We start from the raw sequence: 17,741 nt of genomic DNA, 5'->3' as shown, positions 1-17,741 counted from the left end.
GCGCACACCATTTTCTCAATCAAAGAAGAGTTTTCAAATTATAACATTATCATGTTTTACGTGTGAAGTTTGTATGTCATAATAACATGAAAATATCCTGTTATAACGTGAGAATATTTTGTTATAACAAGAACTTTTTCATTTTATATGTATAAGTAATACTGATAAATTATTCTTTTTCTGGCTTGTCAGCAATACACTTCCATATCCTCAGGATAAAACTGTTCATCTATTTTTTAATTTTGGTGATCCCGAGCATGTTTTCAGGTACATTTTAATTTTCCCAACAGTTATGATATTTCGGTTTAATACCTCAGCTCCAGGCTACTTTGTGTTAAGTGCTAAATAGCAAATGTTAACATCATAAACGAAGACGATGAGCGTGCCAAACATTATACATTTTTTTAAATATATCATCTAGGATATAACGTTAGCATTTTAATTGAGCCCATGTTAGCATGCTTGTGTTAGCATTCAGCATAAAGCACAGCTGTGCCATATTACAACCTCAGAGAGCTGCTAGCATGGCTGTCTCTTCTGTAGCAACCATGGTCAAGAAACTAGGATGTCATAAGGGGTATAAGCATGTCAAGCATTGCAATAACAACGGTTTTAACATTTAAACAGAAGCACACAGGGTAAAGTTTTACCGTTTTAGTGATGAACTACTTATATATAAATCAAATAGTTTTAACATGCTGTAGAACACATCCAGTTATTTTGATCAACAGTTTGAAACTATTTCTCTCATATTAAATTTGACTCATGTATGCTTAAAAGCAGAACAGCTTCTGGACAGGAGGATATCCTCCACCAGGGGTAGCCACAAACACAATAATGAGACCCATGTTTTAATTCCTGAGCCATTTACTTGTCACATTTTTCATAAGCTGTCCATCAAAAATGTTGAGCTTTTTACTGAAATAACATCGAGCATGGAAACTAAAGTCAGACCTCTTTATGAGCATGTAACAAACACAAAATCAGAGGAGCTTTTAATTAAATGATACATAGCTTTTCACTTTCATAATCATACACTACACTGTCCTCTAAAGCAATCAACACCAAAAAGCATAAAGCAACTGTACATTCAATTCCTCAAGGCATTGACAAGCTTTCTTCACAGTACCTTTTCACAAAACAATAGAAATGAATCCATTATTAGCTTGCAATATATTACTCCAGTTAAAATATAACATAATTAAATACCATATTTAGTTGGTAGTATTAATTATAAAACAGAAAACACAAACAGGCAGATTCTAGGGTATATTGATGTAAAGCACAATGTGACCAACAATGAAATATCTTCTAACGGTCATGAATCTACACTTGTTAATACTTTATAAATCAGTAATGATGTAAAAAATAAATGCAAGAACAATCAAACCTGAAAATTAGAGGAAAAAAGGAAAAAATAACTAAAAAGGAACATATTTGTCATTCCCTTGTATATTTCCCTCACCTGTTTGATGTACAAGAGTTTCAGACATAGCATAACTGCAGTACAGTTTAACAGCAATAGCACCAAAGAAATGCAGGAAATACACACATATATATAATATTTATAAGAAAGCAGAGTGAAAAAAAAACATTATACCAAAGTCACTTGAAATATATCAACTTCAAAACAACAAAGATTCTCCTTCACACCATCCTCCAGTGTTTAACAGTCAAGTATTCAGAATTGTACAATGACAAGAAAACGTAAATAATAAAAAAAATTCAAAACAAAACAATGCAGAGATCGATGTATTTACATTCTGCTGATATGCTCGAATATTGTGTGTAGTGCTGTAGAAGCTCCATGTCTAAGTCCTACTAGAGGTAGTCATAATGAGAATGACAAAAACAAGTGTTTGTAAATTAAATAATATGTATTGACTCATGCAAAAGAAATAGCCAAATTATGCAGATTTACATATTCTCAAGATTGGAAAATCAGATGTTTAACTGTGTGTCTATGAATGGGTTTTTTTTTCTCAACATGTTCTCAGTCCCATCTCGTCAATTACAGCAGCTTGGTCAGAGGCCTTTAGCTTCAAACTGTGAAACTCTACAAACCGCGCTAGTGTCAGTTTTGTATATGGAAGGTTTTGCGGTTAAGTTAACTAATACGTTATTTGCAACGTCCAATGAGACTTACTGACAAACAGCTTACATAGAATGACATATTATGACTTTTGAATGTTATTAATGTTGTCAAATGGTTGTGGTTTGGTTAGGATCAGGCAAAAATAACTACTTGGTTAGGTTCAGGCAAAAAAAAAAGTTCTTGGTTAGGTTCAGGCAAAAAAATAAGTACTTGGTTAGGTTCAGGCAAAAAAATAAGTACTTGGTTAGGTTCAGGCAAAAAAAACTACTTGGTTAGGGTTAAGCATTAAAAACTACTTGGTTAGGGTTAAGCATTATGAAACTACTTGGTTAGGGTTAAGCATTATGAAACTACTTGGCTGGGTTCAGGCAAAAAACCCTACTTGGTTAGGGTTAGGCAAAAACAAGTACTTGGCTGGGTTTAGTAAAAAAAACTATTTGGTTAGGTTTGGTTAACAAATAAATACTTGGTTAGGGTTAGGCATAACAAACTACTTGACTAGGGTTAGGCTTAAATAAATACCTGTGTTATAATACTTAGGTTTCTGGAAAAATAAATGGTTAAGATTTGACAGAAACAAAATACTTCACTTACATAGATTACATAAATTACTGACAAATCACTCTTGACTCTAGGTCACAAATGGCCTGGGTCATGAATGCTGGACCCACCCGAGCACCCCAGCCACCCCCCTGGCTCGGACTTTGTCGCTCTTTATACTACTGCAACAACAACTGACGCTGGAGGGGTAAATACAGCTTCAAACTTTAAAGCATAGGGCCATTGACCAGGCAGCTGTATTTGACGTGTTGGGAGTGAGAATGGGCTGGTTTTTCTACAATACTGTGTATTCTAAGGCTGATGCTGGTGACAGACTGTATGGATGATAAATTATACAAATCTTTGAAAACGTGATGAGGCTTAAGATTTTTTAAAAATACTTTCAGCTGTCTTTGACATGTTGAGCCTGTCTGACATTGATTAAAACAGTAATCAAACAGCAAAATGCCCCCAAATAACTGCCACTGACAGTATCAGATTGTAGGCATAGGGTGTGTAACTGTTCCTAAACAGCTTGTGTACTTATTTCCTGTCGTCAAACAACCCCAGGCCAGGCTTTGCCCCAGGCACTGGCTGAGTTGACCAAGAACTACTATTTTTTAAGACTGTTCCTGCACTGTTGCAAGCAAACCCTCTAGCTAAAATGCTTTTGGTACACAAAGCTCTTCAGGGTGTAGCTCTTGTCTTCACATCGTGGTCTCACTGTTGCGGTGATTGAGTGTGTCATTTTCCTGGCAGATAAGCTGGTAGGGCTTCTCATTCTCCTCGATCACAGAGTTGCGCACCTCAGCATCCTGACTCTGCAGCTCTCTACGGGAAAGGTGCTCCACGATGCCAGCCCCGAGCGAGTCACCCAGCACGTTGGTGGTGGTACGCAAGCGGTCCCTGGGGAGACGAGAGAGAGAAAGATGGAAGACAGTACAGACAGTTGAAATATTATTGCACATCTGCTATAAAAGCACCCCCAGGCCAACATTCATAAATGCGCCTCTAAACAGAAGCTTTCTAATCTGTCACTCTGCATTATGCATCAGTAACCTTTGTAGTGGTGGGACCTCTGGGCTCTCTGAAGCTTTACAATGACATTTAGGCTGGTAGACCCACAGAACAGTACGCAGACCAATCCCTATCAAGCTGACATTTAGTAAGAACTCACAAGAACCAATCCACGGCGATGATCAGTGTTATGTCCTCTGTGGGCAGTCCCACCGATGTCAATACTATCACCATGGTAACCAGGCCAGCCTGAGGGATGCCTGCTGCTCCGATGCTGGCAGCAGTTGCCGTGATACTGCGTGGGCGGTGGGAGGGATGGAGAGGAGAGTGAAGACATTTAATAAAGGGAAACAAACAAACTGCACATGTGCACTTCTGGTGAGAGTGATAAAAGCACACGAGGTACTATGAAATTATGTAAATCAGCTTTGAGTTGGTCACACACATATATAATCACACACTGTGTCACACATTAATGTACATTAATGAAAAGGCTGATCAGGTGAATCATGGTGTAAATAAAGTACCATCATAAGTTGATTTTCTTCTGGAGTAAGGTGGTAATAAAGATGAAGCAGCCAGGGTTTGTATCACCATAAGAAGATGGTTGTGTTAAAATATACAACCCTTTCAGTGTCAACACTGAAGAATACATTAGAGACCACTTGGAGGCTTCAGGCCATCAGATTCGTTGAGTAGACCCAGTACTTGTTAAGCTATTAGCCTGTTAGCATGTGGATCTCATTCATTTTCAGACTTGTAGTTTGGCATTTGTAGTAGGCGTACTTCCCCTTTTAGGAGAAGCTGTTCAGGTAATATAAACGTAAGCTGCATTTAATTAATTTACTGAATTAAAAAATAATATCTGTCTTGATTGTCACCCTGAAACACTGGTTTTGTACTTCACCCATCTCAGACAAAAAGATGTTGTAATGAATCAAATGACAGGGCTCCGTGCGTCCAGCATCTACAGTATTTACATATATGGTGTAAACCAAAGCTAATAAAACTAACCGAGGCTTACCTGATGGTGAGAATCTGGCCAAAATTGAGGTCCATGTCATTGACTTGAGCAATAAAGATGGCTGCCACAGCCTCGTAGAGGGCGGTGCCATCCATGTTGATAGTGGCACCCACAGGGAGGACGAAGCGTGTCACTCGTTTATCCACACGGTTGTTCTCCTCCAGACAGCGGAAGGTGATGGGCAGGGTGGCAGAGCTGCAGTATGCAGGGAAAGATGTAGGATCATGACGTAGAACCAGTCAGAGACCAAATTAAATTATATAAAACAATGAAAAGTAAATGGAAAGTAACTAAATACAATTACTTAACTTGTACTAAGTACAAGTAATTAAAATTAGTAAAATAAGTTACTGAAATTAGCCCCATCTACATTGTACTTTGATTTTTGGTGTTTTCACAATCTTTGATGCTGATACTTCCGTAAAATTTTGAATGCAGGACTTTTGGAATATTTCTTCACTATGGCATTGCTGCTATGCCCAAGTAAACGTTGAGTACTTCCTCCACCACTATGTATGGTATGGTATCATCTCATATCATACCACCGTATTGTGTTGCAATGTATCGTATCGCGCCATATCATATAATAATAAAATGTAACGCATCACATTGTATCATATCTTATTGTATCATATCACATAATGCCCTATCATATCATATAATATAATATCGTATCTGATGTACTATATCGTATCGTATCATATTGAATAATATTGTATTGTATTGTATCATATCATTTTGTATCCTATCCTTTCATTGTCATTTAGGTAATAAATTGACTTTAAATTTACATATCTTAAAGTGTAACCTGCAGTATATCATTCCATTTAACCTGAATCTCTTTGCTCATTGTTGTTTGAATCAGAATCTGATCTACAATATAATATATTTCCTTCTTTTCATGACACATACCCTTAAACACACTGAATGGGACACAAACATTAAGGGACACCAGTATCTGAGCAGGACAGAGGATGACATTTACCTGGATGAGGTCCCCAGAGCAGTGATGAGCGCCTGCAGTATGCCACCAATGAAGGTGTAGGGATTCTTCCTGGTCACCAGGAAGTAGAGCATTGGCAAGACAAAGAGGCCATGGATGAGGAGACCCACAATGACAGAGACGGTGTACATCCCAAGCTGGCCGCCCACCTCTGCCAGATTCTTCATCTCCACAATCTTTCCAGCAATCAGGAACAGGATGCCCACTGGAGCATACCTGAGAGGTGAGATGTACAAGGAAGACAGAGAGACAGACACATCTGTTCAGCAACTTAGGTGACCAACTCTTACAGGAATACTTAAGTAGAAACCTAGAGTTCAGAGCTCAGGGAGTGTGAGGTATGTCTTTACTGACCAGATGATGATGGACACCAGCCTCATAATGGCTTCATTCAGGCAGTCGAAGAAGTCCCTGAGGGCCTGGCCCTGCTGCTTCATGTTGCCAATGACCAGACCGAAGCACATGGAGAAAACCACCAAACCGAGAGCGTTCACTCCGGCAGAGGAGCCGGACACAGGGACAGTCTCCTCTACTGTCTCCTGTGGGAGAAAATATGTGGAAGGAAGCATTATGTGAATTGTTACATAAATTAGATGTTGTAGAAGCACAAACGCTCAATGGATTAATGGAGCACCATTGAGTGGAAAAGGACACTTAAATCTCTATACATTAATATGAAGTATATGAGCATCATATCCTTGTTTTCCACCCACCTGTATGGTGTGCAGGACCCTGCTGAGGTTCATGTTCAGCTTAGAGTCTGTCACGTTAAGAGAGTCGGTGAGGTTCAGGGTCACTGTCACATTCCTTGTGTGCACAGTCTTCTTGTACACAGTTTTATACTGCAAGCGAGAGCATGAAAATTAAATCAAAATAATACATTAATAATTAGGGTGTTTACATTTTTGAGTTTGAGTTTTGAGGCAATTTGATTTCACAGTGAAATGATATGTTCCTTTTACAAGCTTTTTAGGATGGATGATGGGTGTGGTGTTATGCATGTGATTTCTGTTTCTATGAGCAAAAATTAAATATGTTAAAGGAAATAATATTCATAACATATTACTGATGGGAGAAGACAGCCTCACCTGTTTGAAACAAGCCTCCACCAGATTGGGAGGAAACATGTTCCTGGGATGAAAGGATAAATAATTATATTTATATTCATGCTCATATTTCTATAAGCACCAGAACATGTGTCACAGCGGGTCGTACATTTTGTAACACTACTAATATGTTACTATACTCACTTTTTTGCCGAGAGTTAAGTGAGAAGATCGATACCACTCTCATATCTGTCCATTAAATATGAAGCTAAAGCCAGCAGCCAGTTAGCATAGCTTAGCATAAAGACTGGAAGTAGGGGGAAACAGCCAGCCTGGCTCTTTCCACAGATTAATCTACATCCCGGCATCTCTAAAGTTTACTAATCCAAAGTCTAAAAAAAATTAGTGTATTATGTGGCAGACATGGCTGCTGCTAAGCTCAGCTAATTGACTCTTGGCTGTAGCATCACATCGCTAATAGATACAAGAGGGATACCAATCTTTTCATCTGACTTTGCATTTTTCATTTCTGAAAATGTCAGACATTAACTAAATGTGGAAGATGAGGCTGCATGTGGACACACTCAACACAGCTGTTTCTGTTTCTGTTTCTCAGCTGTTACCTGATGAGATCCAGGAAAGCATCGGCAGCCTGAACTGGTTCTATGTTTCCACTGTTGTCCACAGGACTGTCCCTGCTGCCTTTCCCCGGTCGGATGATCATCACGATGACAATGCCGATGAACACTGCAATCAGGGTGGTCACCATGTAGTAGACCACTGCGCGCACACCCATCTTACCTGAAGCTTTGCTGTCCAAGGAGGAAATACCTGAGAAAGAGGAAATACATTTAAGAAATTAATCAGCTTCAAGTTAAGATCTTGTTAGCATCTTTTAAAATGTACATTGACATATTTTAATTGTGCAGTAAATAATAAAGCACTTGGGTTTTCTGACATTTATGATTATTTCTGGCTGAGAATGAAGCTGTCAATATTTAAAGTTGCATAATTAACATTTTAACATTCCTTCACCTCTCCCATTTTAGGGTCTAACTAATAATCTCCTGAAACATGCTGGCAGCATTAAGTGTGTGTGTTCTTCTGTGCTTGTTATAACCCGACCTGTGACCAGACTGGAGACGATGAGAGGTAGCACCAGCATCCGCAGCATTCTCATTAGTAGCTCCCCAGGAAAGGCAAAGTACTTGATCTCCCTCAGGGACAGGTTGTGGGGGCGTAAAGCAAAGCCCAGGATTACACCTGAATACATTTACCCACGCACACACAAACACACATACACACACACACACACACACACACACACACACACACACACACACACACAGTGTACATGAAGTGAAATAAAGTCAACTGGCTGCAGAGACTAATGTTAAACCTCCACAAAGTTTCGCTCACCGAGGGCCACAGCGGCGACAGTAAACAGGACGAACAGGTTCCTCTTGAGGAAGCCTTTGACGCTGTCCCGGGTGATGGAGCTCATCCTCTCCTTCATGCTGCTGGCTCTCCTCTCCATGGCCCTGCGTAGACGCCTCTTCAAGCTTCCTTTCTCCGGCAGGGGGGGTTTGTCCGAGTCCTCGTTTAGGAAAAGACTGGCGCTGGTGGGGGGCTTCTCGTTCATAATCAGATCCAGCACCTGGTCCAAAAGGCAGGTCTCGTGGGAAACTAGGAGAAATAATTGGTCAGATACTCAGTTTTTATTGAGTGTGATTTTTGGCAGGAACAGTAGGCTGGATGACATTTTGATGATATTGACGAACAGACAGAAAGCATTAGATCCCAAAAACAGATGGTGGAGAATTGTAAACAGGAGGGAAAATCTCATCGGATGGACCAATGCTGCTGCTGTGTGTGAAAGATTAAGGCAACTGCTTAAGACGTTCAATCAAATCTAAGCCCAGCTGTGACACAGTTATTAGAGTTAATTAGAGTTACTTAATATTTGGCGACAGCATTGTTGTAAAAAGCATTAGTCAAACTGGAGTTGAAGGAAAAACATCATGTTCAAATTTTAAGTTGGCTCTGCAGCATGAAATCTGCAAAGTAACTAGTAACTAAAGTAATCAAATAAAAAGGAGTAAAAAGTACAATATTTTCCTCAAAAATGTAGTTGAGTGCAAGTATGGAGTGGCAGAAAATGGAAAGATTCAAGTAAAGTACTTGAGTGACAGATTCATGCGATATGTGATATGTTATTTAATTAACAACATTTAATCATTAGCTAAACAAATGCCACCCCTTTCATATAACATGCTGCAGTCTGTTGGTAAAACGATGAGTAGTGAACAAAACATTAACTCACAACAATTTGTGTAATAAGTCATGATGACGCACAAAACAACATTTACCTGTTCTCAAAGTTCTCAAATGTGAGTTTGTGGATTGTTTCTGTTTCATATCATTAGAAAAATAAATATATTTGAGGTATGGGACTTTTTATAGGATACGGAAACAATTAGAAAAGATCTCATTTGGTTTGGGGAGATGAGGGAAAATTACTCACCAGTAAAAAAAAAACAAAAAAAAACAAACAATTATTTTGTAAAGACAATACACAATGAATGAATATCAAAGCAGAATATTCATAGATATCAGCCCTCTTGTTTGTCCTCTCCAACCAGCAGGACTAATGTAAACAGAGCACATGTTAAACGTTAAATTACACTGCATGACCTTGAATACGTCTAGTTCTGGCTCCCTTATTTTGCACGATTAAAGTCGTATTAACTGGCTTTTTTGGTTCAGCGAGTCAGTTAATATGTCAGCTCTGGTTTTCCTAATCTTTACTGTGATCATGTAAATAGAATCGAGCTGTAACAACACTAAAAGTTCATAAACATTGAGCTTGAGTAGTCTTACCGTGTTTCTCTCTGCTGAGCAGCACAAAGCAGTCTGTGTGCAGCACGTGGCTGCTCCTTATCTATCTAGGCTACAACGTTTCCTCTGAATCACCCTCTTCCAACAGACCTGACGCCCGGCACTTAAGGAACAATATACTGAACAGCCACCCTCTTCATCAGCTTGTCATTTAACTCCAATAAACTCCCCCTGAGCTCCGACACCTTTATATTTTCATTCTTCCCAGAGGGATAAACACTTATGCTCTCCAATCTATTCTGTTTGCTTCATTGTCATCTATTGATTTTCTTTTGTCCATTGTTCTAAGGGTCACATTTATCTACACATCCTACACACAGACTTAAAGACCCATTGTTGAGCAGGTTTCGTGGAATGACCCTGGATAATCCAAGCCCATGTTTTAGCTCGGTGTCAGACGCAGAATAATCAGCTCTCCCTCGGCACTGTTCACACTTACTGCCTATTAGCATATGTGTGTGCGTGTGTGTGTGTGAGTGTGTAACTGAAGCACAAGTAGAAACATCTGATTAAAATATGTAACACAGTCATAATGTTTTGCAACAAGCCTGAAGGACTCCAGAGAGTGCTGACGATCGTGTTACACCACTGAGTGCTGAATGGATGAAAGTGGATGGAAAGGCTGTTAAATAAAACACTTCTCCTGTTTCTGTCCAGTTTGTGCGGCTCCACATTAGCATTGAAGTGGACGACCGCTTATGTCAACAAAATGTAGAGTCACACTCTGTGCATGTTCGCTGTAAATCAGTGTCACAGAGAAAACAATGAAGGAATTATGAGACCGTGAATGAATTAAACTGTGAAAACATCAGCTGCTGAGCATACAGACACCACCGTGCTTATATCTATCAGATGGTCAGCCTCAAGATATGTTATTTAAGTGATTATAACTTTGCAACACTAACTACCTCTGACTCTGATCGTTTACAGTAGACAATACAATATTAATCACTTCGGCAGATAAAAGCAGCTTTATAATCAGTCTTTGAATGTAGCATTTTTTAAGTTTTTTTTTTGGGCCTTCCAAGGTTTTATTTGATAGGACAGCTTAAGGGATGACAGGAAACGGGATGAGAGAGACGAGGGATGACACGCAGCGAATGGCCGCAGGTCGGATTCGAGCCCTGGGCCGCTGTAGTGAGGACACAGCCTCTGCATATGGGATGTGTGCTCTACCAGCTGAGCCACTGTGGCGCCCAGAATGTAAAATTTTTTTAATACACAATTATAATATTGAATATTCTAGCGTCGTCTGCCCCATAGCCTCCAGGTCAAGACTGTGAACCGCATTGACCCCAGTTCAAGTCCAGTCTCATTTCCTGTCATCATCAGATTTAAAATAAAACACCATACAATTGTTCAAAAAACAAATAAATAGTAGTAAATAGTTACATTTGAGTATTGTATATACTGTCATGGTTTAGGTTTTTGATTTGCTGTTTCCTGTTTTATTTTGTAGATTATATGCTCATGTGTCATGTCTTTACTTTCCACTTCCTGTCTCATGTAGGAAACTTTATGTATTTAAGTCTGTGTTTTTCCTTTACTCTTCTTTGTGTCTTCTGTATCTCCTGTGTTCCTGCGCCTGCTTAGATCTTTGTGGCTTCTGGTGTGTCCTTGGCCTGCCTTTGTATTTTATTTTGGATTTTGGATTTTGGACCTTGGACATTGGTTTATCATAAAAGCTGGATTGTTGTTGTTTTACCTTCCTGCCTCTGTGTGTCTCATGTTACAGACAGAATAAAAAAATCTTGAGAATTTTGTTTGAAACATGTACAGTATGTCAGTGATTGTGGTGAAGGTAATAGTTTGATGAAAATGTCCCTTTCCAGCTCAGTTTGATTCAAAGGAATGAATTTAGTTTCCTCAAAGCTGTCAGACAAACCACCAGCAGCAGCATTTCGAAGCTGCCTGAACATATTGGAGCTATGTGACATATTTCCAATTTTGTACAATCGGCTACTGCACTGTTTTATTATGTTTGAGTCACTGAGTCTCATTTGAGCAGCTGTGTCAGCAGTGTCGGGCCAGAGCAGCCACCTGACTTCCAGTCTGAAGCCACCGACTCCGGCTCAAACTGCTCGGCTCTGGTCAGGCTGCAGGCAGCGCTCATCTGTCTGACAACCCAAACATCCAACACTGCATTACAGACCAGTGATGAACATTTAAACATTAAGCTAACAACAGGGCAAAATGAGGGGCTCTAATAAGGGTTGTTCCAATAATGAAACCAGTGTCAGAAATGCCACTCAGAAGTGAGTGTGCAAGTCTATGTACCGATTCAATATCACTTAATTTAATTATTAGCAAGCAGCTTCCCGATCACCTGTATGAAACTTAACAGAATATTTACCGGACAAGAAGCAAATATCCATAAACTGCAAGCGACTGTATACTCTGTGACTGGGGGAGGGATTCCTTCTCTTTGGCTCTTCCTGAGGTTTCCTTCATCTTTTTTTCCAGTTAAAGGGTTTTTTGGCGAGCTTTTACTCAAAACAAAGGTCTAAGGTTCTTGATACTCCTACTGACCAATACACAAAGTTTAGGTATTGAAATCGGTATCAGGAGTAAGAGAAAATGTTATCTGAACATCTCTATCGCTAACAGTTATGTAAAGCATCAATAAGTCTGAGATGGTCAGCAGGAATTTTATATACCGATAACAAAAAATATTTTATCATTGAATCCAAAACCACTGCAGCACTTAACACTATCAAATAATGCAACTTGAACTCAGTGTGATCAGTGTTGTTGGTGGGCATGCAGCTTGTAAGGCAGAGCACATTTCACATCTCACCTAAAGCCACTTCAGACTGACGTGTTAAAACATACGAGGACGCAGGAATCTCATCTCAGGCTGTTACATACACGTTGACAATCTGTTTTAGTCTCACATGTTTGCTTATCTGCACCGCTGCATCACAATAATGGCACTAGTAATGATACTTTAAGAACGATCAGTGATATATATTATCAGGTGATTTATCCCTCAGACAAAGAATTTTCTTACTGATTCCATTAAAATTTCAAAATCAGGAAAAATACATCTTACTTAAATGCGCTTAAATCCCAAATATCTTTCACTAGAAGGGTATTGTTTCTTTCCTGGCAAATTCTAATATCCACTATTCGCCACGTAACCACATGAAATATAGAGTTAAAAGCAGCTTTTCAGCTCTGAAAACTGGTCACTGGTTACTCACCACTCATGGTTGCGAGTCTGTGTCAAACTGTCCGATCAAAGTCAGGTAACAGCTCTCAGTTCGTCAGCCTGAGACAGACGGTCAGGACGGTGTGTGTGAGACTGACAGGAAGACTCGCTGCTCTGCTCTCATAAGCACACAGACATGAAAAGGCCTCTCATATGACCTGACCTTCTCACACCTCCACACACACACACACACACACGTGGAACAGCCAACCTTTTGCAGGTCCACGACAAGTCCATCAAAGTCAAATCCAACCATCTAGTTTCCATTCCCTAATCCGACTCTACACCTTCTATACACAACAGATCTACCTCCCTGATCACAGAAACCTGTTCATGTGACCACATTTCGTACAACGTGACACGTTAATGTACACAACAAAACATCCATACCAACATCTTCGGATTTTAAGTGGCTTTTCCATTCTGAATGAAAATCACTCATCGTAAAAAGTACTACTTAGTTGTATGTCGTCTGAACGGGAGCAGCAGGGTTCAGTGTCTCTGGAGCTTGAGCCATACGGGGGACTAAAGGTTGATTCATGGCCGTGCGTTAAAGGGTTAAGTTACTGAAATGTAACTGTAAATGTACTGACTACGCATTCGCTGAGAGATATACTCGCTTTTTAACCTTGCATTCACAAAGACAACCGGCTGCGTCGTGAATGCAATTGTTCACATACTTTCCGATGCAGCATGTTTGTTACTGGGGGATACCACTAGAGGGCACACCAGAGGACTCTGGATCTCCACAGAGTTTCCAGATTTTACACAGGCAGTCGTCATGCGCACACGTGTAGTTAAAAGCGAGTACATCGCCTCCCCTACCTGATGTTTGTCCTCTGTTTTGTTTCTTTCAATTTTCAATATATGGAAATAAAAAGCTGACAGCAAAAAAGTAACTCATACCTCATACAGACCAACACAATCCCACCAATCAAACAACTCCATAAAGCAAGCAGGCGAACAGGAAACCAAACCCATAAACAAAACAAAAAACAATACACAAACACACAACAAAAACACACAAGTTGGAGCTACAGTGGGCGGCTCTGGAGATACCATGAACGGACTGCTGCTTGACTGGCTGCTTGTCTTTTCTTCTACCAGTTCCTGATGATCCTTTTCAGTAACACATGTCAAGCAGAGCCATCTTCACTGCAAACCCTCTGCTCACCATCGCCTCTCTCCGTCACAGTGAATGAAAAAACAAAAGCACAGCAACTAAGAACAAAGGTAACCACAGTGAAACAATGGCTGCGCTCAGTTCGATCCCATAAGATTCATTCTTCTGGGGTTGTGATGATGTCATGAACCGGAGAAATCATTCACTGAACTAAAAATCAAAACCTTCACTATATGGTGGGTCTTTGATTCCCGGGGGAAACAGAAGCACAGATGTTTCCTATTTTATTCACCTATGATAGTCATCGGGAGTATCAAGAAAAGACTCAGGGGCAGAAAAAACAACAGTTGCCGAGTACAAAAATCCAGAATTGACGTTGTTTATTCATGAACAAAGTGTAAAATACTCTAAACTGGATTCCCAGTTCTCATTGATCGCATTTTACCAAGCCAAGAAACTATGGCAACACATCGCTCTGGAAATGAACTAATCTCCTTAGTCCAGTGAAAGTATAGTAGCAACAGGTGAACATATCGTCCAGTCAGACCTGAGTATGTCATTTGCACATAAATCATGACTGCATCTCAAATCATTGGAGGCAAGAGGGAAGTATGTAAAAGTCAAGATATCTCACACACTGCTGCTTTGATTCAAACCATTCACTAATAAATCTCCATCTCACAAGTCCCCCAACTTTATGACAGAGATCTACAAAATTGCTGGAATGTCCCTTTAATTTGTAGTCAGTTTAACACTCTCAAACTGACACCAAGTCAGTTAACCCACTGCACCTACGCTATATTGACCCCAAATGGCAAAATGTATTTTTTAAAGTGTTTTCAGTGTGTTGACAGATCAACAGATTGAAAGTTGCTGCAGAAGAATCAGAAAAGATGAAGCCAGATACCCTGTTTCAAGCCGTCATGAGGAGACAGATCCCTCCGTCTTCAGCTGCTTGTCCTCCCTGAAGACGCTGCAAAAAAAAAAAACATTTGGGGATTAAAACTTCACCAGCATCCAAACAAGTTGCGCACAAACCGTGTCTGGAAAGTGACTTTCAAGACAGAATGACAACAAATCCAATCTTACACACCTCTGTCAGTCTGTCCAAGACGCTCCTCACACCGTCATGTGGATCTCTCTCTCTCTATCTCTCTTTCTCTGTCTGCACCACGCAGCCGATAATGAACTAGTGGTGCCCACACACTGTATCTCCGCTCATCATCATCATCATCATCATCTTCACCGTTATCGCCTGTTTTACCACCGAGCGGCTGATTGTTGGTTCTTGCGCGGAGCCTGCGGCGGAGAGGAGCGCCTGGGAGGTCTGCGTGGGAGGAGGAGAGGTGAAAGCATCCTTCAGGAGGGAAATAAATATTAAAGATAAACCACCTGCTGCCTGGCCACAACAATGGAGCCGATACACTACTTCCCATATGAGTTTTTATAATTAGATGAAGAAATAACCACTTTATGATGGAGCTGATTTATTTGCCAACGTGTTTTGCTTGTTAAACAGTGGGTTTGGGTCCTGGAGGAGTTTACAGTAGGTTTCTACTACAATGCATCTGCTTGCAGCTCTGAGCCCCTCTGGGGAGCTGTGTATTTGTAACCCTTTGGCACCCAGCTGCCCAGCTTTCCACTCTCACACCCACTCACTCATGTTCACGTTCACAAAAGTTGCATTGATATGCATGAAGCCCTCCACGCACTGATACAGCTGCACCATATTTATGTAGTTTTATCATACCAAGTGTAAATTACAGGGAGAACACACAAGCAGCAACAAACTTTAAGTTGAACATAATTATATATACATTTTTATCAATTTAACATTATTATTTAAACTCTCTGCGAGCATTTAAGTGTGCATTTGGATATGAATTTTCATTTTGACAGATTTTATAGAACAGACGCAAGATTTGTGAATTTCCTCTCAAGTTTCTTCAAATTTAAACAAGAAATCTGTGATAAAATTGTGCCACTCCTTATTCCAAAGATTCCTACAGTGAAAGTTAAAGGTTCAGTACACCCAAAAATGAAAATTCAGTCGTTATCCAGGACTTGTTTTAAATAAACGAGTTTAACTAAAAAAAATAAATAAAAAATGGAAAAAGACAACATCTACACCCTTTTCAAAGCCGAAATCGTCACTGTCTAAAGTGGGTGCACAAGCTTGACTGCATGTCGAGGGGGTATACGACGTCTTTTCAAATCAGTGTGCTCCCTCGGGGCTTCCAGAGACTTGGATTACACCATACCAGCTATACGGAGCCATTTGATGTTTTTTTCAATTGTTTTGTATGTTTTAAAACAAGTCACCGTCTTCTTCAGGTGTCTGAGAGAATGCTGCTTCACTGTTTTGCAGCGAAGCTCCAGAAATGACTGTGGACTTGGAAACTTCACCTGACTTTCCATTGGCCCGAGGGTGGGTAGACAATGAGTTTTCATTTTTGGGTGAACTTATCCTTTAAGTTTCTTCAGATTCTTTAAACTTCAAACAAATTTGTGACAAAATTGTAGCTCTCCTTTCCAAAGCTTCATTCTTCAACCTTGAAAACAGTAGTTGTACCAAACACAGCGCAAGATCCATTTTGCAACTGTGGCTGAACTACCTGCCAAATCCTGAGATCTTCTTCAGCAGATGATGTGCCCAGGTGTCATGGCTTTCCTTTGTCTGAGCACTTCTCTTCCATATTGTCTTAAAAAGAAACCTTTTTAAATTCAGTTTTACTGAACATTATGCAATGACATCGAAAGCACCAGAAAAGCTACTTGACTTGGGATGAGATTGCTGGGCCATGATGGACAAGAAGTCAGCTGCATTATCCCATCACATGAAGATATTTAAATTGTCTATTTTGCATCATTTCATACCAAACATATTTTGTATCTTTTGGAAATAAAGTTCTGTGAGTTTGAACAAGGCCTCGCCACACAGCACATGTTTGTAAAGATGGAGCCAGCACAGGGGTCAGCAGAATAAGATGTTAATACCCTTCTGCCTTTTACTAAAATAACCCACGGATCACCTCGACGTGCCCGTACGTTGTCTCTTCTCGAACATGCGGATGAATGTGTGGCGTCGGACTTCCCTCTGGTTCCAATCTGCTGGAGGACCAAAGTGATAGCAGCAGATTGCATCGCCATGGCAACACAATTATCCTGCCATAACGTGGGAGGCAAGGATCATGTATGATCCACGGTTGGATAGCGTAATTATTCACCCGCCTGCAGGAAGGAACATTTATCTCTTCTGTGTTATCTTCAAGCATGAAGGAATTCTTCTGGTGCAACATATCAACTATTTTGTTTAGTTTTTAAATGAGTTCACTGAATATGTTTAAATAGACTCAGCTCAAACAACTTCAGTCCATTCAGGGACTGTGACAACAAAAGTATGAGGAGTGACCCTTATTCGTAAATGCTGATTAAATTATAGCGCACAGTACCTGCTGTGATGAATTTTGGTGGTCATTTCTCCCACTTATAGCTGTCCATTAGTTACCAAGCAACATGCAACATGTTATGTTGTGGTACTGGTGAGAGCAAACTCACATTGTGAGTCTGAGCGCTGAGATGAGATGTTTGTGCAACCCCTTTATTGTCTCACGACATGGGATAATAGTATTATGATGCAAAGGCAAGTGGAATGGAGCATGCTTCCTTCTGTGCCTGGAACAAAAATAACAGGCACACACACACACACACACACACACATACAGGTTGCTCATCAATTATTTCTCAAAGGGGGGATATTAGCTCAGCGTTGCCCTAAATCGAC

General features: G+C 40.1%; 1 protein-coding gene across 2 annotated transcripts; it reads right to left on the bottom strand.

Annotated features, from left to right (window-relative positions):
• Positions 1-945: 945 nt before the first annotated feature.
• Positions 946-15,533, bottom strand: slc1a6 (solute carrier family 1 member 6). 2 transcript variants are annotated; one of them, XM_084354013.1, is made up of 12 exons: positions 15,051-15,533; positions 14,865-14,930; positions 8,145-8,411; positions 7,851-7,988; positions 7,349-7,556; positions 6,768-6,810; positions 6,393-6,521; positions 6,034-6,218; positions 5,662-5,895; positions 4,677-4,871; positions 3,813-3,947; positions 946-3,541 (listed from the first exon to the last, which is right to left on the bottom strand). In XM_084354013.1, the coding sequence occupies exons 3-12, from the start codon at positions 8,365-8,367 to the stop codon at positions 3,343-3,345; spliced, it is 1,689 nt and encodes a 562-aa protein (XP_084210139.1). In that variant the 5' UTR covers positions 8,368-8,411; positions 14,865-14,930; positions 15,051-15,533; the 3' UTR covers positions 946-3,342. The 2 variants fall into 2 exon arrangements, with proteins under 2 accessions (XP_084210139.1, XP_084210138.1); XM_084354012.1 differs by lacking the exons at positions 14,865-14,930; positions 15,051-15,533 and adding an exon at positions 12,827-12,911.
• Between the last annotated feature and the right edge of the window lie 2,208 nt (positions 15,534-17,741).

This window comes from Pagrus pagrus, assembly GCF_965226575.1.
Source record: "Pagrus pagrus genome assembly, chromosome: 6".
Taxonomy (NCBI): Eukaryota; Metazoa; Chordata; class Actinopteri; order Spariformes; family Sparidae; genus Pagrus; species Pagrus pagrus.
This window is presented reverse-complemented; position numbering and strand designations above follow the sequence as displayed.